At 44.4% G+C, this 18,782-nt stretch overlaps 1 protein-coding gene and 1 long non-coding RNA gene across 6 annotated transcripts in view; one reads left to right on the forward strand and one right to left on the reverse strand.

Moving 5' to 3' along the window:
* Positions 1 to 504: 504 nt before the first annotated feature.
* On the reverse strand, positions 505 to 5,588 carry LOC139229928 (uncharacterized). The gene is made up of 2 exons (XR_011587865.1): positions 5,464 to 5,588; positions 505 to 649 (listed from the first exon to the last, which is right to left on the reverse strand). It is a non-coding gene; the product is annotated as an uncharacterized lncRNA (long non-coding RNA).
* The window catches only part of LOC139229925 (putative RNA-binding protein Luc7-like 2), an 80,548-nt gene continuing 66,898 nt past the window's right edge, over positions 5,133 to 18,782 (forward strand). For 3 of the 5 annotated variants that reach the window (XM_070861563.1, XM_070861564.1, XM_070861566.1), the window contains exon 1: positions 5,134 to 5,427. Coding sequence is in view for 1 of the 5 variants with exons in the window: in XM_070861561.1 (XP_070717662.1) it covers positions 5,367 to 5,427 (61 nt within the window). In the remaining 4 variants the exon portion in view is untranslated. Of the gene's footprint in view, positions 5,428 to 8,224; positions 8,240 to 18,782 lie in introns of those variants that run through there. The other 2 variants (XM_070861561.1, XM_070861567.1) reach the window with 2 other exon arrangements.

The following is an 18,782-nucleotide window of genomic DNA, read 5'->3' on the forward strand; positions in this document are numbered from 1 at the left end:
CCAACACAATTTCCCGACTAATAAGGATTTCCCTCAGTTCCTCCTTCTTACTAGACCCGCTGACCCCTTTTATATCCGGAAGGTTGTTTGTGTCCTCCTTAGTGAATACCAAACCAAAGTACTTGTTCAATTAGTCTGCCATTTCTTTGTTCCCCGTTATGACTTCCCCTGATTCTGAAAAGAGGCGGAGAGGTTTAGGGAAGGAGTTCCAGAGCTTGGGGCCCAGGCAACAGAAGACACGGCCACCAATGGTTGGATCACCTCCAGTTTACACAGGGAAAAATGTGGAAGGCCAGCCAGGAGTGCGTTGGAATAGTCAAGTCTGGAGGTAACAAAGGCATGGATGAGGGCTTCAACAGCAGATGAGCTGAGGCAAGGGCGGAGACGGGTGATGAAATGGAGGTGGAAATAGGCGGTTTTAGTTATGCTGCGGAAATGTTGTCAAAAGCTCATTTCAGGGTCAAATTTACACAGCAGAAATTGTAAAAACCAAAGCCAGACCAGTTTGTACTCTAAAGAGATTTTAAACTCCTTGGGGAGTGCACTGCCAGGCGCTCCCAACCCTCATATCAAAAGCAAAATACTGCAGATGCTGGAATCTGAAATTAAACCAGAAAATGTTGGAAAGGCTCAGCAGATCAGGCAGCATCTGTGGAGAGAAACAGAGTTAATGTTTCAGGTCGAGGTCGGTGATCTGAATATTCCCAACATTTTCTGGGTTCTCCCCCATCCCCCTACATCATTGTCAGTGGACCCATTCCACTCCACTGAGTGCGCAGTCACATCAACTCACACACAATGGAAAGCAGCAGCCCGCGGGGGAATGGGCATAGATTTGGGAGGCGACAATACGTTCAAGGACTTTGAAGAGATAAGGGAGGTGGGAGGCGGGGCGGTCGTTTGCAAGGACGGAGGGGGTCGAGGGTTGGTTTTTTGAGGAGAGGGGTGATGATGACAGATTTGAGGGAGCGAGGGACAATACCTGAGGAGAAAAAAACGTTAACAATGTTGGCTAACATGGGAGCCAGAAAAGGAAATTGGGTGGTCAGTGGTTTAGTGGGAATAGGGTCAAGGGAGCAGGAAGTGGGTCTCATGGACAGGATGAGCTCAGACAGCCCATGCGGGGAGATCAGAAAGAAACTGGAGAGAGATGAGAGTTCAGGACTAGGGCAGGGGGCTTCCTTAGAGGAAGTTTGGCCCGGTGGGCTAGGGGAAGGAGGGGAAGAGGCAGAGGCGGCTGAACGGATGATCTCAATCTTAGAGACAAAGAGGTCCATGAGCTCCTCACACTTATTGTCGGAGGTGAGGGTGGAGACTGGGGAGGGGGGTTTAAAAAGACGGTTAACAGTGGAGAATAGAAGCTGGGTTTATCTTTACATTCCAGAATAATTCTGGAACAGTGAGCAATTATGGCAGATGAGAGCAGGACCTGATAATGCTTTGTGTGGTCCAGCCAGATCTGGCAGTGAATGGCTAAACTAGTTGTCCGCCATATCCGTTCAAGTCTGCTTGAACTTTGGACTTAAGGGAGCGAAGATCAGGGCTGTACCAGGGGGAATTGGCCAGGGTGAGAGAGAGTCATTGTTAACAGGGACTAGGGCTTCAAAGGTGGTGGTGAGGGTGTGATTGAGCAGATCGGTGATTGCAGAAATGTCATGGTGAATGGAGGGCCGAAGGCTGGGCACTTGGGAATTCATAAGTGCAGTTGTAAGAGAGTCGGGAGAGAGTTTTTTCCAGGGGCGGACACAGAAAGAGGTAGAGTTGTGGGGATGTGGGGGGTGGAAGGGGGATGTGGGTGGAGAGAAATACGAGGAAGTGGTGAGAGATGGCCTTATCACAAAGTTCACTACAGTAACTTCCTATTAATGAAGCAATGCATGGCTGAGGCCCCATCACTGCAGGATATTCCTTTCCCTAATCCGGAGGTGCAGCTTGTGGGTCATAGGCCAGGTATTGGATTCTCACCCAGCCCTTTATGATGTCTTCAGATGGCTTGACAGAGGCTGCAGTCGATATCTTTCAATGTGAAGCAGCACAGTTATATAAGACTGCACTGAAATGCAGTACTGCAAATTGTCCTTCAGCAAATGAAATGCTGCTGCATTGCAGAGCCATTGAGTGTACAAGGAGGCTGCAGTTTGGATGACAGCAACTGTGTCAGCACTCACTGCCCTGTCATTCTACCAAGTGAAACCAGTCAGCGATACATCCATCCCAACTAACACTGGACTAGTCCAACATGGATACAGGCTCTGCACCTCATTAAACGTTGGTCAAGTGGCAAATAACCTCTGATTACTGGTGGCTCCTGGTTCCTTGTAGCCCAGTGACCAACATAACCAAATGCCAGGCATCAAGGACATGGTAAGAGAAATTGAATTCTCAGACCTGCAGACAGGAACAGGTAATTGAAAGGTTCATTTTATCAGCACTTACAGACACATAGAAAAGGGCTTGTTCAGAAGAAACAGTGATAACAGGGAAAAGAAATGAGATAAGCCCAGCTTCTCACCATATCGCTCAACCCCACCTACCCACTGTCTCTTTCAACCCCACCTACCCACCCTCTCCCTCAACCCCACCTACCCACCGTCTCCCTCAACCCCACCTACCCACTGTCTCCCTCAACCCCATCTACCCACCGTCTCCCTCAACCCACCTACCTAGTCTTCCTCAACCTCACCTAGCCACCGTCTCCCTCAACCCACCTACCCACTGTCTCCCTCAACCTCACCTACCCACCATCTCCCTCAACCTCACCTACCCACCGTCTTCCTCAACCCCACCTCTCCCTCAACCCCACCTACCCACTGTCTCCCTCAACCTCACCTACACACCGTCTCCCTCAACCTCACCTACCTCCTCAACCCCACCATCTCCCTCAACCCCACCATCTCCCTCAACCCCACCTACCCACCATCTCCCTCAACCCCACCTACCCACTATCTCCCTCAACCCATCTACCCCTATCTCCCTCAACCCCACCTACCCACTGTCTCCCTCAACCTCACCTACCTCCTCAACCCACCATCTCCTTCAACCCCACCTACCCCCTCAACCCCACCTACCCCCTCAACTCTACCTAGCTACCATATCCCTCAACTCTACCTTCCTCCTGAACCCCATCTTCTCCCTCAACCCCACCATCTCCTTCAATCCCACCTACCCACCCCCACCATCTCCTTCAATCCCACCTACCCACCCCCACCATCTCCCTATATCCCTAAACCCCACATACCCACCTTCGCCCTCTACTCACTATCTCCTTCAACCCCACCTACCCACCAAACCCCTCAACTCCACCATCTCACCCCTCCTTCCCTACTCCCATTTATCCTCTCTCCCCTCCCATCATCGCCTTCCCTCCATCTCACTTCTCTCCCCCTCACCTCTCTCGCCCCTCCCCCCACAGCCGACCCTTCATGCACTATTTCCATCATGCGATTTAAGAACCGTGGTGGGTATTGGTGTTAGGGTAAGTGGCTAGTGGACAACGATGCCGTCACTAGAGGCGCCCATGAAAGAATGGTAATTAAACTTTATTTTACGGTTACAATTTGAAGAGGATTTCTTGTGAACAAATATATTATTGCAAAGATTTAGTCACATCTCCCTGATGTCCTTCCCTGCCTCTTTTAAGTGTCAGCTGTGGCTCAGTGGGCAGCACCCTTGCTTCTGAGTCAGGCGGTTGTGGGTTCAAGTCCCATTCCAGAGACTTGAGCACAAAAATCCAGGCTGACACTCCAGTGCAGTGTCGAGAGAGTTCTGCACTTCCGGAGGTGCCATCTTACGGATGAGACATTATACCAAGGAGCTGTCTGCCCTCTCACTATTTTGAAGATGAGCAGGGAGGTTCTCCCCCAATGTCCTGGCCAATATTTATCCCTCCATCAACATCACTAAAAAACAGATTATCTGGTTGATATCCCATTGTTATTTGTGGGAGATTGCTGTGCGCAAATGGCTGTTGTGTTTCCTATATTACAACAGTGACTACACTTCAAAAAGGTACTTCATTGGCTGTAAAGTGCTTTGTGACGTCCTGAGGTTGTGAAAGGCGCTATAGAAATGCAATCTTTGAGGGAAACACGTTAACCTCAATCATTTATTGCCAACCATTTCTGGCATCAAGTTCCTGGAATGTTGGGTGTTTTTTTAATGAATATGACAGGTTTAGTAGAATGAGAGGTGATCTTATTGAAACAGACAAAATTCTGACAGGGCTCAATAGGGTAGATGCAGGGAGGATGTTTCCTCTGGCTGGGGAGTCTAGATCCAGGGGTCAAAGTCTCAGAATAAGGGGCTGGCCATTTAGCACTGAGATGGGGAGAAACTTCTTCACTCAGAGGGTGGAATTCTCAACCCCAGCTGGAGGCTCAGTTGTTGAGTATATTCAAGATGAAGATCGATAGAGTGGCGAGAGACTGTAGAGGGATATGATCAGGGGCCCAGGGGCAGCACGGGCCCAGCCCACACTGCGATATGTTTGCGCACTAGGTCCGTGCAGCAGAGCTGGTCTCCAGTCATCTTGGTTAGTCCTTGCCTCTGGACCAAGACCTAGCTCTGTCAAGCCCGTGTGGTGGCTGGTATGCAACGGCCACCCCACGTTAAAAAAATCCACGATGCCAGACATCTTCCACCCTTCAGGATGTAGTTCGGGTTCTTCATTGAAACACCTGTGAACTCATCCATTTTTGGCACGGAAGCAAGTCACCCTCGTTCCGAGGGACCGCCTATGATGATGGCGATAGATTTTTGGTTATTAAGGAAATCAAGGGATATGGGGATTGTGCAGGAAAGGAGAGTTGAGGCAGTAGATCAGCCAGGATCTCATTGAATGGCCTACTCCTGATGCTTATGAGAAATTTCTTGTTTACCAATCACAAATCCCATTGTGCTCGCCCCTTTAAATGTGCAGAAGGAACGTACCACTCTTTCAGACTGGGAGGGGGGGATATATTGCTTGAGTGTATATATTTTTTTAAAAAGAGCCCTTTGATGACAGGCAACATGTAGTTTGACCATTGGATATTCTGCTGCTGCAGAGTGGGCTGTTGGTTCAGTCTTCCCCCCCCCAGCAGTTTTTGAACTTGGTGCAGTCCGCGTCACGAGCCGCCGCCGTTGGCCGTGACGTCAGTTCCGGCAGAGCGGCTCGAGACGAGGGAGCCAAGCTCGAGCAAAACAAGCGGCGGAAAACCCCTTGTGAGGCGGAAAGGAAAGCTCGCTGCGGACTGGCGGCTTTTTAAATGTTTTAAACAAAAACACTTGGAAGGATCCCGTGGCGAATTCTCTAACTTTAGTCTCTTAATAACGGGTAGCTTGCTTTTCAATTGTCTGTCGGGAGCCTCTCAAAAAAGGGAGAAAAGATGTCGGCGCAGGCCCAAATGCGAGCCATGCTTGACCAGCTCATGGGCACCTCTAGGGACGGTAAGCGCGATAATGGCGACTCTCCCTTGTGCTTACTCATGTTTAAATCCTGTGTGGAGATTGCCGTACTAACATGTCCGCCGCGAGAGATCCGGGCAATATGGTGGTAGAAGAAGCCAAAACTACTGCCTCTGTCGTTCGCTTCCCTCCCCCTCCTTCGTCGCCGCCTCGCTCGCCAATGGTTGACGGGCAACGCTTCAGCCAATCGGCGCCGGCTCTCCGCGGACTGACGGCGGGCCGCGGCGAATCGGGAGCGAGCGCTCGCGGGGAGTGACCAATCCGGGGGGGGGTGGGGGCAGCGGACGTCATCCGATTGTTCGTGAAGAAGGCGGGACCAGAATCCGGCGTCCTCATTGGGCATTGTCGGGGTGGACGTGAGCCAATTGGTTTGTGCGGGGATTGGGGACGGACGGCGATCGCTCAGCCAATAGAAAAGCCTCAGACGACGTACCTGAGCTTGGTGAACCAGTTCTCTGCGTGTGTGGACGGGACTCTCGCCATCAATGAGGGGAGGAGATGCCCCTTACATATGCATACAGCCTATGCATTAAAACACTCAAGATTATAAAGAAAATGAGGGAGAAGGGAAGAGAGGATTATGCAGATAGATTTAGATGAGGCTGGACTGACCTATGTGGAGAGACTGGATCGACTGGGCCTGTATTCACTGGGCCTGTATTCACTGGCGTTTAGAAGGATGAGAGGGGATCTCATAGAAACATACAAAATTCTGACGGGACTGGACAGGTTAGATGCAGGAAGAATGTTCCCGATGTTGGGGAAGTCCAGAACCAGGGGTCACAGTATAAGGATTTGGGGTTGGCCATTTAGGACCGAGATGAGGAGAAACTTCTTCACTCAGAGAGTTGTTAACCTGTGGAATTCCCTACCACAGAGAGTTATTGATGCCAGTTCATTGGATATATTCAAGAGAGAGTTAGATATGGCCCTTACAGCTAAAGGGGTCAAGGGATATTGAGAGAAAGCAGGAACGGGGTACTGAGGTGAATGATCAGCCATGATCTTATTGAATGGTGGTGCAGGCTTGAAGGACCAAATGGCCTACTCCTGCACCTATTTTCTATGTTAAGACGGGAGGAGGCTCGAGTGGAGCATAAATAGACTGGTTGGGCCGAATGGCCTGTTTCTGTGCTGTATATGCTATGTAAAATCTGAAAACACTGGAAATGTGAATAATGGCTGTTAATGCACAGTAGAGTCGTTTTCACCTGAAAGAGAAATATAAGTTAATACTTCTGTGCATTTACTTAATTTATTCATATTTCCCAGAGATTCCGTTTATAATTAAGCTCTACTACTTGCGTCTTTGACACAGGACACTGTCTCTGTGCTGAGAGCCACTCTGGCAGGAAAATTAATCTAACGGTCATGAATCGTGTCTTAAGTACCCTGGAGTGATTTCAAGGATGGAGTTGATTTCTGGATTCATACGATAATTACGATCTGCTTGATCAACTGGTACAATTGTCACCGTTACGTTTTAAAATAGTCTCCTAGGAATGATTAATATCAAATTTCATACACCTGCCAAATATATAATCCATACAGAGGATATGGCAGAAGGTGGGTAGCGGTATCCCACAAGGATCAGTAACAATTTAGACTTTGGAGTCAAAAACAAAAGTTCTAAATTTGCGGATGACACCAAATTATGGGGGATAGTCAATACTGAGGAGGACTGCAACAAATTACAGGGGGACATTAATAACCTTTCAGAATGGGCATATAATTGGCAAATGTAGTTCAACACAGATAAATGTGAGATATTACATTTTGATAGGAAGAATAGGGAGGTCACTTATGACTTCGAGGGTGCGAGTCTAGGTGAGGTAGAGGAACAACGGAATCTCGGAGTACAAATACACAAATTACTAAAAGTTGCGACACAGGTTAGGTATGAAAAGTAGGGAAGTTATACTAAACCTGTATCGAACCTTGGTTAGACCACACTTGGAGTACTGCGTTACAGTTCTGGTTGCCATATTGTAAAAAGGTTATTGAGGCAGTGGAGAAGGTGCAGAGAAGATTTACAAGGATGATACCAGAAATGTAAGGATATACATATCAGGAAAGGATGAACAGGCTGGATCTCTTTTCTCTTTATTTAAAAAAAAGAAGGCTGAGGATTGACCTAATAGAGAGAGAGGTCGTTAGAGTGGATACAGAGAGAATTTTTCCACTTGTGGGGAGGAGCATAACTAGCAGCCACCAATATAAGATAGTCACCAAGAAATCTAATGGGGAATTCAGAAGAAACTTCTTCACCCGAAGAGTGCTGAGAATGTGGAATTCGCTACCACAGGGAGTGGTTGAAGTGAATAGTATCGATGCATTTAAGGGGAGGCTAGACAAGCATATGAGGGAGAAGGGAATAGAGGGTTATGGTGATAGATATAGATGAGGAAAGACAGTAGGAGGCTCGAGTGGAGCATAAACGCTGGCATGGACAGGTTGGGCCGAATGACCTGTTTCTATGCCGTATATCCGATGTAATGTAATATGCTATGTTTTTATACTGTGATGTTACACTTTCTACAACACTGTATGCCATACTCAGTGTTTGACCAAACATAAAGAATATATCTCATCATCAGGACCCTTAAAATGAATAATCAGCCAGTTAGCAAGGATTAGAACCGACTTTGATATCCCTTTGATTTTTTTCTGTATTTCTTTGTCTTTTTAAATCTTTGTCTAAACAGTGAGTGCTGAAGACATCGGGGGGAAATGGCTTGGAGAGGAGTTACCAACGGTATGAGGGAACTAAATTAACACACATACATCTGAAGTGGTGAGAGTCCCTCTTTTAAAGTCACCATAACTCCATCTGTCTGTCACTAGTGAAGACAACCTAATAGTTCCCAAGTAACATTGCTTGAGATGTGATGAGATAAGTAAATGGTACACTACGACTATTGTAGTGGTTCTTGATCAGGGATAACATGTCCTATTAATCACTTTGACCTAATTCTCAGTGGGAACATGGAAATATTCTGAAGGTGCATTTGTCTTATAAGTGCATAAAAATAACAAAATAAAAATAACGTTTTCGTTGAAAACTTCATTTAAAATGATCTTAGATCACAAGATGTAGATACCAGGTTTTGGGATCGTTAGGTTTGTTTGCCTGGTAAGTAATGGAAATTCCCATTTGTATGGTTCTTAATTATCAGGATTTCTATTACTCACCTGATGATGGGTGTGATCCTGAAATGCAAATACAAAACCATGTAATCCAAGTTCGTCTAACTGAAGATATCAATACAGATCCTGTCCTGTTTTACCACTCAACTAATTGGCTCGAGCCTATAATACCGAATGTTTATTGAAAAAGCAAGGTCACAGCAACCGTAGAATTTGCTGCATTGATCCAAAATCTGAATTTGCTGAATTGATCCAAAATCTAAATTTGATGTATTTTGAAACTTGCTTTATTTGGATATATATTCCTTAAGCCATCGCTAGTGACAAAAATATATTTAATGATTGGCAGGTTAAGGGTTGAGTCATTCAGGACTAAAAATTCAAGGTAAAAGTAACTGGCCAATAATGTCATGGCCATTCTTGGAGTTAAATCTAAGCAGCGACTTGTTAAATTGTCATGGCTTAATCGATAATTGCATGTGACTGTCTTAATATTGCAGATTGACTCTTGCATAATATTTGCACTGTATTATCGGGTTCGGAACCTCAGATCTGTCATCTATTTTTTATATACTGGTATTGAATCCACACATGAAATTTCACCGGTGAACATTACTGGCTCACAGTTTTGGCACGTCTCACCTTGAGGTGATCTGCACCAATGAAGTTGGGTGATGAGCGGATTATGTTGGGTTACATGTGCTGCATTCACAAAGCAAACAACTGCTGGGATTTCCCTTTCCTCCACTCCTCCTCCATTAGGAATGCATCCCAGGGTCTTGGGGCAAAACAGATCTATATTAGTGTGCCACAGACATTTCCATTTTACTCAGAAATTTACACCCAAAATATTTTCTAAATATGATGGACCTAATATCTCCAGGAGTTCGACAGTTTTTAGTGGTTCTGCTGAGTGTGAGCTAACATGGTATATTGCGAACTTACTGCCGTAATCTTATTTGGTTACCTGCGATTAGTTTGTTGAATCCAACATGAGCACTTATTTGAAATGGTGTATTGAAAAATCATGAGTAAACTGATTCAACTGTTCACAATTAGTGATGGTGATTTTGGTTTAGTATTGACAAGTGTGTGTTGATTCTTGGTTTCTGCTACCAGAATTTTGTGTGCCCTGACGAATAACAAATATAATTGTCATTTTTGCTCTTTTTAAATAATTGAATTAGGAAACATAAATGATACAGCAGTGTGATAATTTAGTGCTAGAAGAAATTAATTAAAAGACTGCACAATGAAGTGATGTGAGTCTATCAAATGCCGAATTTTGACTCTGGAATTTTTGACATCTATATATAAATTTTTTTAAATTCACAAATCAATCTCCTGTGGTGTTGAACATGGAGAGCAGAGACCAAATGAGTTGATAATTGGACCAGGGTGCACAGATGTAATTCAGTCTCCATTTTAAAGCTGTACATTCTGTCCTATTTTTATATAATACTTAGATTTTATCATTTCTATAGTTAATTAGCATAACTTAGGGCAGTTTGTGAAGCAGAGAAGTAGAGTTGGTTGGAGCATAGGAGGTTCTTTGCTGTGTGTACTGAGGAACTGGGAGATACAAAACTGCAGCACCACTATAGGCAGGAGGGTGTAATTACAGGGCGCCAAGTTTACATGAGCAGTTTCAATAAAACATGTCTACACATATTATAAAATCCTATGTTGACATAAGATTTTTAACATTTTCTAGATATAGATTAACAGACATGTTCAGAGCATGCAGACATCACCCTTGTTACAGATGAAAAACAATCTTACAGTGCTTGATGCTACTGAGCTATATACACTGACATTGTTGAACATATTCCAATCCACAGTTATCTTAGCAAACAACAATTACATTCGATTGACCTGATTCTGTTGCAACCTGTATACAGCTGGTGAAGACAGTATAACTACATTTAGCACAAAATCTGTCTATAAGTGTACAATGGCAGCAGAAAGAGAGTTGGAATAGCACGGAGAATGGGATTATGTTCAGAGAGCTCTGAGGAGAAGTAGTTTTTGACCGAACCGTCTCCAGTTCTTCTGGGCTTGTTTCCCTCCAGTACTGCCAGACCGTGGGACCCCCACCCCCCAGCCATCTGTACTGCATGGGCACTCTGCCTTCCTCTACCCATCTCCAGTCCAGTAGTACTGAGGTCAGTTGAGGACCTTGCCATCCCCTGATTGAGATCAGTTAATTTGGCACCGATGGAGAATAAAACTGCGGTCTTTAAAGGTCGAATGAGTCAGCTGCTCGCTGGATTAAGTTGCCACATTTAGGGTGCTAGGTTTAAGTACTTATTTTTAAGAGAAGCAAAAAGGTTTAGGCAGCTGGCAGCCTGCATGTCCCCCTTCATTTGTGCTTTCAGTGGGACTTACTTTGTATGTTGTACCTTAGCATTTGAAATGGGGTGAAGAAAAGTTGGGAAAAAAATTGCATGTAATGTATGGTTCATAACCTCTTATCCTTCATGTGTTTATCCCTTGCAGGGGTGCCTGTTAAAGGTAACTGACGAGAAAGAGGTCTGGGGCTTACATTATTAGCAAATAGAGTTTTATATTGTATTGTTAGGGCCATTACGACACTACTTAAGCCATATAAAACTTATTATGCCCAGTTTTCTTTCCCTCAGTTGTTAAAGGACAAGTCTTTGGGGAGGAGGTAAATGGGCTGATGCCACATTTTAGTGATTTCAGTTATGAGGATAGGCTCCAAGATTAGTTTGGAGAAATGCAGGCTGAGTGGGCGCATGATTGAAGTTTTTAAAATGATGGGGAGTTGATAGATGATCTGGTCATTATCGCGATGCACTTTATGGGAGCTTGCTGTGCGCAAATTGGCTGCTGCGTTTCCTACATTACAACAGTGACTACACCTCAAAAAGTACTTAATTGGCTGTAAAGTGGTTTGGGAAGTTCGGTAGTCGTGAAAGAAGCTATATAAATGCAAGTCTTTTAGTCTAGTTAGACAGGATACTTGAAATCAATATGGATGGTACGGTGGAGGTCATGCCAATAAAACCCATACACAAAGAACTTGCCTAGAGGCCAGCAGGTATTTCTTTGAATTTGCTGCAGTTTTTTTTCTATTTTGCCTTTCCAAGAAGATAGTATCGATGGGGGATAGGTGAACAGTGTGTTGACTGGATGAGGCTTGCTTGATGGAACTGATTGTCTCCTTTTCGTATGTCCATATCTCTGAATTATCCAAATTTTAAAGTGAAAAATTGGAGTTGAATCAAGTGCTTGCGTGTCCACTCTGCTCCTGCTTCAGTGAAATATCAGGTGACCATGAAAGGTCCGGCTTGAATCTCTGCCAATTGGTATTCTGCATTCATATTTCTCGAGGAAGAGAAAATGATTATGGAGAAAGTAAGGGGATTAGGTAAAGCTGCAGCAGTTTGTGTGATATGTAAATGTTTTTGATTTCAATGGGTATTTCCACCTATGTTATAATTGTTCTGAGTATGTTACACTGGCGCGTACTAGTATTAACTGGTGAAAATTGGAACTGCACACCTAGAACTCCCTCCAGCTGTAAAGAGCGACTCCCACAATCATTTTAAAAACAAACTTGTTATTTAGCATGTTAATGTGAGGCTATTTCAGATTTGCTGCAGGCGCATATTCTGGATTCCTGAAATCGTGCACAGATATACTGTTCAGTAGGTTGCTAATTTAGATGCAGTAAAGTTGTAAGTTTTAAAGATTGGTGCCTTGCTCTGCTATAAATGTCCAGAGAAAGTTTATGCTACTGAGTTTCTATCACTTGCCATTATTATGTTTGTGAGTTGACATGGTGATAACGAGGATAATTTCCAACCGTTATAAAATAAATCCATTGGGCATCTCGGCCGAGAGTGTATTCCAGCAGTAAATTGTGGAGCTTGGATGTGGTTCTAGCTTCATGATTGGATTTAAAACACCCCCGTGCATCCTCACTATATTGAAATTGAGTTTTTGATTCATTTTAGTCTCAGGAGCCCAAAGCTGTTGACTGCTTTAATTCTCAATATTTCCTTCAAGTTTTCAAAACCAAGCTTTGCATTATCTAATCATCATTTTCTGATTTACATTGTCCTCTCATTTACCTCGTTCAATCTTGCTGGTTTCTGCATTATGGGCCTGACCCATTGTCATGGTTTCTTAATTTACAAAAAAGGAAAATCAGCGGGTATAGAACATTGTCAAGCTCTACCCTTGAACTGTAGACCACGGCCAAATTCTATTCGCACGTTAAGATCAGCCTAGTTAGTTGGAATAGCTCCAAAAGCACCTCTTCCACAACCAGAAATCTCCTCTGACCACCTCCATTCTCACCTTGGGCACCAAATGCAAGGAGCTAATGCACTATAATAAAAACAGAAAATGCTGGAAATCTCAGGTCAGGCAGCATCTGTGGAGAGGAAGCAGAGTTAATGTTTTGGTTCTGACGAAGGGTTATCGACCCAAAACGTTAACTCTGCTTCCTCTCCACAGATGCTGTCTGACCTGAGATTTCCAGCATTTTCTGTGTTTTTTTCCAGATTCCAACATCCGCATTATTTTGCTTTTGTGTTTGAGCTAATGCACTACTTTGTGTCAGATCAGTTATCCATTCTGCTGGCTCCTATGACACTTCCCCTTTTGTCAACTGAGCCCCTTGTTCTTTGCTCTGCCATCAATGGCTGCTTCTTCAGCCATCTTCTAAAATTCTACTCTGGCAATTACGCTTTGCCAATCCTCCCTGCCTTCAAAAGCATCATTGAGATCCTTCTCTTCAATGCACTTTCACCCTTTCCCTCCTGTGCTTCCCAATCCCCACTTTCCTCCTCGTCTTTCTCTATTTTTCACCCAGAGAGTGGTGAACCTGTGGAATTCTCTACCACAGAAAATTGTTGAGTCTAGTTTGTTAGATATATTCAAGAGGGAGCTAGCTGTGGTCCTTATGGCTAAGGGGACCAGGTGGTGTGGAGAGAAGGCGGGAGTGGGGTACTGAAGTTGCATGATCAGCCATGATATTGAATGGTGGTGCAGGGTCGAATGGCCTGCTCCTGCATCTATTTTCTATGTTTCTATGTTTTTTGTTTAAGTTGGCAGGGAATAGTAGATTAGGTAATTTTGTTGGACGAAGTATCAAACATTGTGATTAAAGTAGAGGAGAAATTGGTATGTGGTTCACCATGACCCCACACCTTAATACATCTGTGAGACAAGTCACAGACCAGCATTAATTGGTGCTTGTATACAGGTCACTGGCATTAATGACTCGATTATCATTTCTGTAAGCAAATCGAGGTCTCCAGGCAAACTGGAAGCTGCCTCTTAATTTTCTGCCATATTTGAGGTAACAGGGTTTAACATAATACCGACATGGAAACCTGAATCAGTCCCCAAGGAGTTTTTAGACAACTGCATATATATGGTTTTTGAATTGTAGGAGTTCCTTTAAGCAAACAGATGGAGGGTGAGGAAGTAGTGTCTCAAACAGGCGTATGATGCTTAAACAAAGGGGACTACAGTGGGATGAGGGCAGAGTTGGCTAAAGTAGACTTGGAACACAGACTAAACGGTGGCACAATTGAGGAACAGTGGAGGACTTTTAAGGAGCTCTTTCATAGTGCTCAACAAAAATATATTCCAGTGAAAAAGAAGGGCGGTAAGAGAAGGGATAACCAGCCATGGATAACCAAGGAAATAAAGGAGAGTATCAAACTAAAAACCAATGCGTATAAGGTGGCCAAGGTTAGTGGGGAAACTAGAAGATTGGGAACATTTTAAATGACAGCAAAGAATGACTAAGAAAGCAATAAAGAAAGGAAAGATAGATTACGAAAGTAAACTTGCGCAAAACATAAAAACAGAGTAAAAGCTTTTACCGATATATAAAATGTAAAAGAGTGACTAAAGTAAATGTTGGTCCCTTAGAAGATGAGAAGGGGGATTTAATAATGGGAAATGTGGAAATGGCTGAGACCTTAAACAATTATTTTGCTTCGATCTTCACAGTGGAAGACACAAAAACCATGCCAAAAATTGCTGGTCACGGGAATGTGGGAAGGGAGGACCTTGAGACTATCACTAGGGGGATAGTGCTGGACAGGCTAATGGATCTCAAGGTAGACAAGTCCCCTGGTCCTGATGAAATGCATCCCAGGATATTAAAAGAGATGGCGGAAGTTATAGCAGATGCATTCGTTATAATCTACCAAAATTCTCTGGACTCTGAGGAGGTACCATCGGATTGGAAAGCAGCTAATGTAACGCCTCTGTTTAAAAAAAGGGGGCATACAAAAGGCAGGTAACTATAGGCCGGTTAGTTTAACATCTGTAGTGGGGAAAATGCTTGAAGCTATCATTAAGGAAGAAATAGCAGGACATCTAGATAGTAATAGTGCAATCAAGCAGACGCAACATGGATTCATGATGGGGAAATCATGTTTAACTAATTTACTGGAATTCTTTGAGGATATAACGAGCATGGTGGATAGAGGTGTACCTCTATGGATGTGGTGTATTTAGATTTCCAAAAGGCATTCGATAAAGTGCCACACAAAAGGTTACTGCAGAAAATAAAGATACGCGGAGTCAGAGGAAATGTATTAGCATGGATAGAGAATTGGCTGGCTAACAGAAAGCAAAGAGTCGGGATAAATGGGTCCTTTTCGGGTTGGAAATCGGTGGTTAGTGGTGTGCCACAGGGACCGGTGCTGGGACCACAACTGTTTACAATATACATAGATGACCTGGAAGAGGGGACAGAGTGTAGTGTAACAAAATTTGCAGATGACACAAAGATTAGTGGGAAAGCGGGTTGTGTAGAGGACACAGAGAGGCTGCAAAGAGATTTAGATAGGTTAAGCGAATGGGCTAAGGTTTGGCAGATGGAATACAATGTCGGAAAATGTGAGGTCATCCACCTTGGGGGAAAAAAAACATTAAAAGGGAATATTATTTGAATGGGGAGAAATTACAACATGCTGTGGTGCAGAGGGACCTGGGGGTCCTTGTGCATGAATCCCAAAAAGTTAGTTTGCAGGTGCAGCAGGTAATCAGGAAGGCGAATGAAATGTTGGCCTTCGTTGCGAGAGGGATGGAGTACAAAAGCAGGGAGGTCCTGCTGCAACTGTACAGGGTATTGGTGAGGCCGCACCTGGAGTACTGCGTGCAGTTTTGGCCACCTTACTTAAGGAAGGATTATACTAGCTTTGGAGGGGTTACAGAGACGATTCACTCGGCTGATTCCGGAGATGAGGGGGTTACCTTATGATGATAGATTGAGTAGACTGGGTCTTTACTCGTTGGAGTTCAGAAGGATGAGGGGTGATCTTATAGAAACATTTAAAATAATGAAAGGGATAGACAAGGTAGAGGCAGAGAGGTTGTTTCCACTGGTCGGGGAGATTAGAACTCGGGGGCACAGCCTCAAAATACGGGGGAGCCAATTTAAAACCGAGTTGAGAAGGAATTCCTTCTCCCAGAGGGTTGTGAATCTGTGGAATTCTCTGCCCAGGAAAGCAGTTGAGGCTAGCTCATTGAATGTATTCAAATCACAGATAGATAGATTTTTAACCAATAAGGGAATTAAGGGTTATGGGGAGCGGGCGGGTAAGTGGGACTGAGTCCACGGCCAGATCAGCCATGATCTTGTTGAGTGTCAGAGCAGGCTCGAGGGGCTAGATGGCCTACTCCTGTTCCTTATTCTTATGTTCTTATGTTCAAACCAGCTGATCCGTCTCTTTCTTGGTATGTAGTCCTCAGTCTTGCAATGTATCTTTTGGGATAAGATATTCTACAGAATATTGGAGCTTCTTAGATCCACACAGCCTATGCACCTTTGTTGGAACTAAAGACTAACGGCATGAGCTAGGATACTTATTCCATGGAACCTTATGATTCAATTTGTAGTACTCCTGCCTCTGAGTCAGAATTCTCTGGGTTCAAGTCCTAATACAAGCTTAATCATATAATCTTGACTGACACTTCAGTGCAGTACTGTAAATGCTACATTGTCTTTTCGATGAAATGTTAAACAGAGTCCTCAACGGATCAAAAGAAGATTCTAAGAAAAGTAGGTGTCATGGCTGCCTGCATGCAAGAAGACCTGGACAACATTCAGGCTTGGACTGATAAGTTGCAAATAACATTCGTGCCACATAATTGCCAGGCAATGACCATCTCCAACAAGTCTAGCCACCTCCCCTTGATATTCAATAGGATTACCATTACCGAATCTCCCATCAACATCCTGGTGGTCACCGTTGACCAGAAACTTAACTGGACCAGCCACATAAATATTGTGGCTACAAGAGTAGGTCAGAGGCTGGGTAATCTGCAGTGACTGACTCTCCAAAGCCTTTCCACCATCTGCAAGGCACAAGTCATAAATGTACTGGAATACTCTTCATGGACGGGTGCAACTCCTACAACATTAAAGAAGCTCGACACCATCCAGGGCAAAGCAGCCCACTTGATTGGCACTCCATCCACCACTGGCGCACCGTGCTGCAGTGTGTGCCATCTACAAGATTCACGGCAGCATCTCTCAAACCCGCAACCTCTACCATCTAGAAGGACAAGGGCAACCCAGAGCATTGGAACACCACCACTTGCAAGTTCCCTCCAAATCACACACCATCCTGACTTGGAAATATATCGCTGTTGCTTCATCGTCGCTGGGTCAAAATCCCGGAACTCCCTCCTTCGCAGCACTGTGGGAGCACCTTCACCACATGGACTGCAGCGGTTCAAGAAGGCGGCTCATCATCACCTTTTCGAGGGCAATTAGGGATGGGCAATAAATGCCTGCCCTGCCAGTGACGCCCACAACCCTTGAATGAATATAAAAAATGGCCAACAATTTACGCTTACGTAAAACAACCATAAATAGATGATCTTGTTATTTCAAAAGCAAAATACTGCAGATGCTAGAATCTGAAATAACAAGATCCGAAAATGCTGTAAATCTCAGCGGGTCACGCAACATCTGTGAAGAGAAAAGCAGAGTTAATGTTTTAGGTCGCTGAACTCTGCCGAAGGGTCGTTGACCTGAAACATTAACTCTGCTTTTCTCCCCACAGATGTTGCCTGACCACCTGAGATTTCCAGCATTTTCTGATCTTGTTATTTATTCATTTGGTGTTTGTGGACCTTTGTTGTGTGCAAATTGGCTGCCATGTATGCCTACATAACAACAGTGACTGCACTTCGAAGGTCAGCAATTGATTTTAAAGCACTTCGGAATATCCCAACGGCGCTCTCTAAATCCACTTTGGTTCATTCTTTTATGTAAAACCATTTCATTTGAAGCAGTCAAGCAAACAATATGTTAAGTCTGCATGCTTTGGTAGGTGGTGAGATTACATCCTGCAACAATTGTTTTCCATTCTTCCCTCCCCCCCCCCCCCCCCCCCATAACTGCTTTTACACATGACCACAGCCATGAATTACTTAGCTGTCTACATAAGAACATAAGAAATAGGAACAGGAGTGGGCCATACGGCCCCTCGCGCCTGCTCCACCATTCAATACGATCATGGCTGATCTGATCATAGACTCAGCTCCCCGATCGCTCTCCATGACCTCTTATCCCCTTATCGTTTAAGAAACTGTGTCTTTCTCTCTCAAATTTATTCAATGTCCCAGCTTCCACAGCTCTCTGAGGCAGCAAATTCCACAGATTTACAACCCTCAGAGAAGAAATTTCTCCTCATCTCTGTTTTAAATGGGTGGCCCCTTATTCTAAGATCATGCTCTCTAGTTCTAGTCTCCCCCATCGGTGGAAACATCCTCTCTGCATTCATCTTGTCAAGCCCCTCATAATCTTGTACGTTTCGATAAGATCACTTCTCATTGTTCTGAATTCCGATGAGTAGAGGCCCAACCTACTCAACCTTTCCTCATAAGTCAACCCCCTCATCCCCGGAACCTTCTCTGAACTGCCTCCAAAGCAAGTATATCTTTTCGTAAGTACAGAAACCAAAACTGCACGCAGTATTCCAGGTGTGGCCTCACCAATACCCTATGCTGTAGCAAGACTTCCCTGCTATTATACTCCATCCCTTTTGTAATAAAGGTCAAGATACCATTGGCCTTCCTGATCACTTGCTGTACCTGCATACTAAACTTCTGTATTTCGTGCACAAGTACCGCCAAGTCCCGCTGTACTACAGCACTTTGCAATCTTTCTCCATTTAAATAAT

This window comes from Pristiophorus japonicus, chromosome 19, assembly GCF_044704955.1.
Source record: "Pristiophorus japonicus isolate sPriJap1 chromosome 19, sPriJap1.hap1, whole genome shotgun sequence".
Classification (NCBI taxonomy): Eukaryota; Metazoa; Chordata; class Chondrichthyes; family Pristiophoridae; genus Pristiophorus; species Pristiophorus japonicus.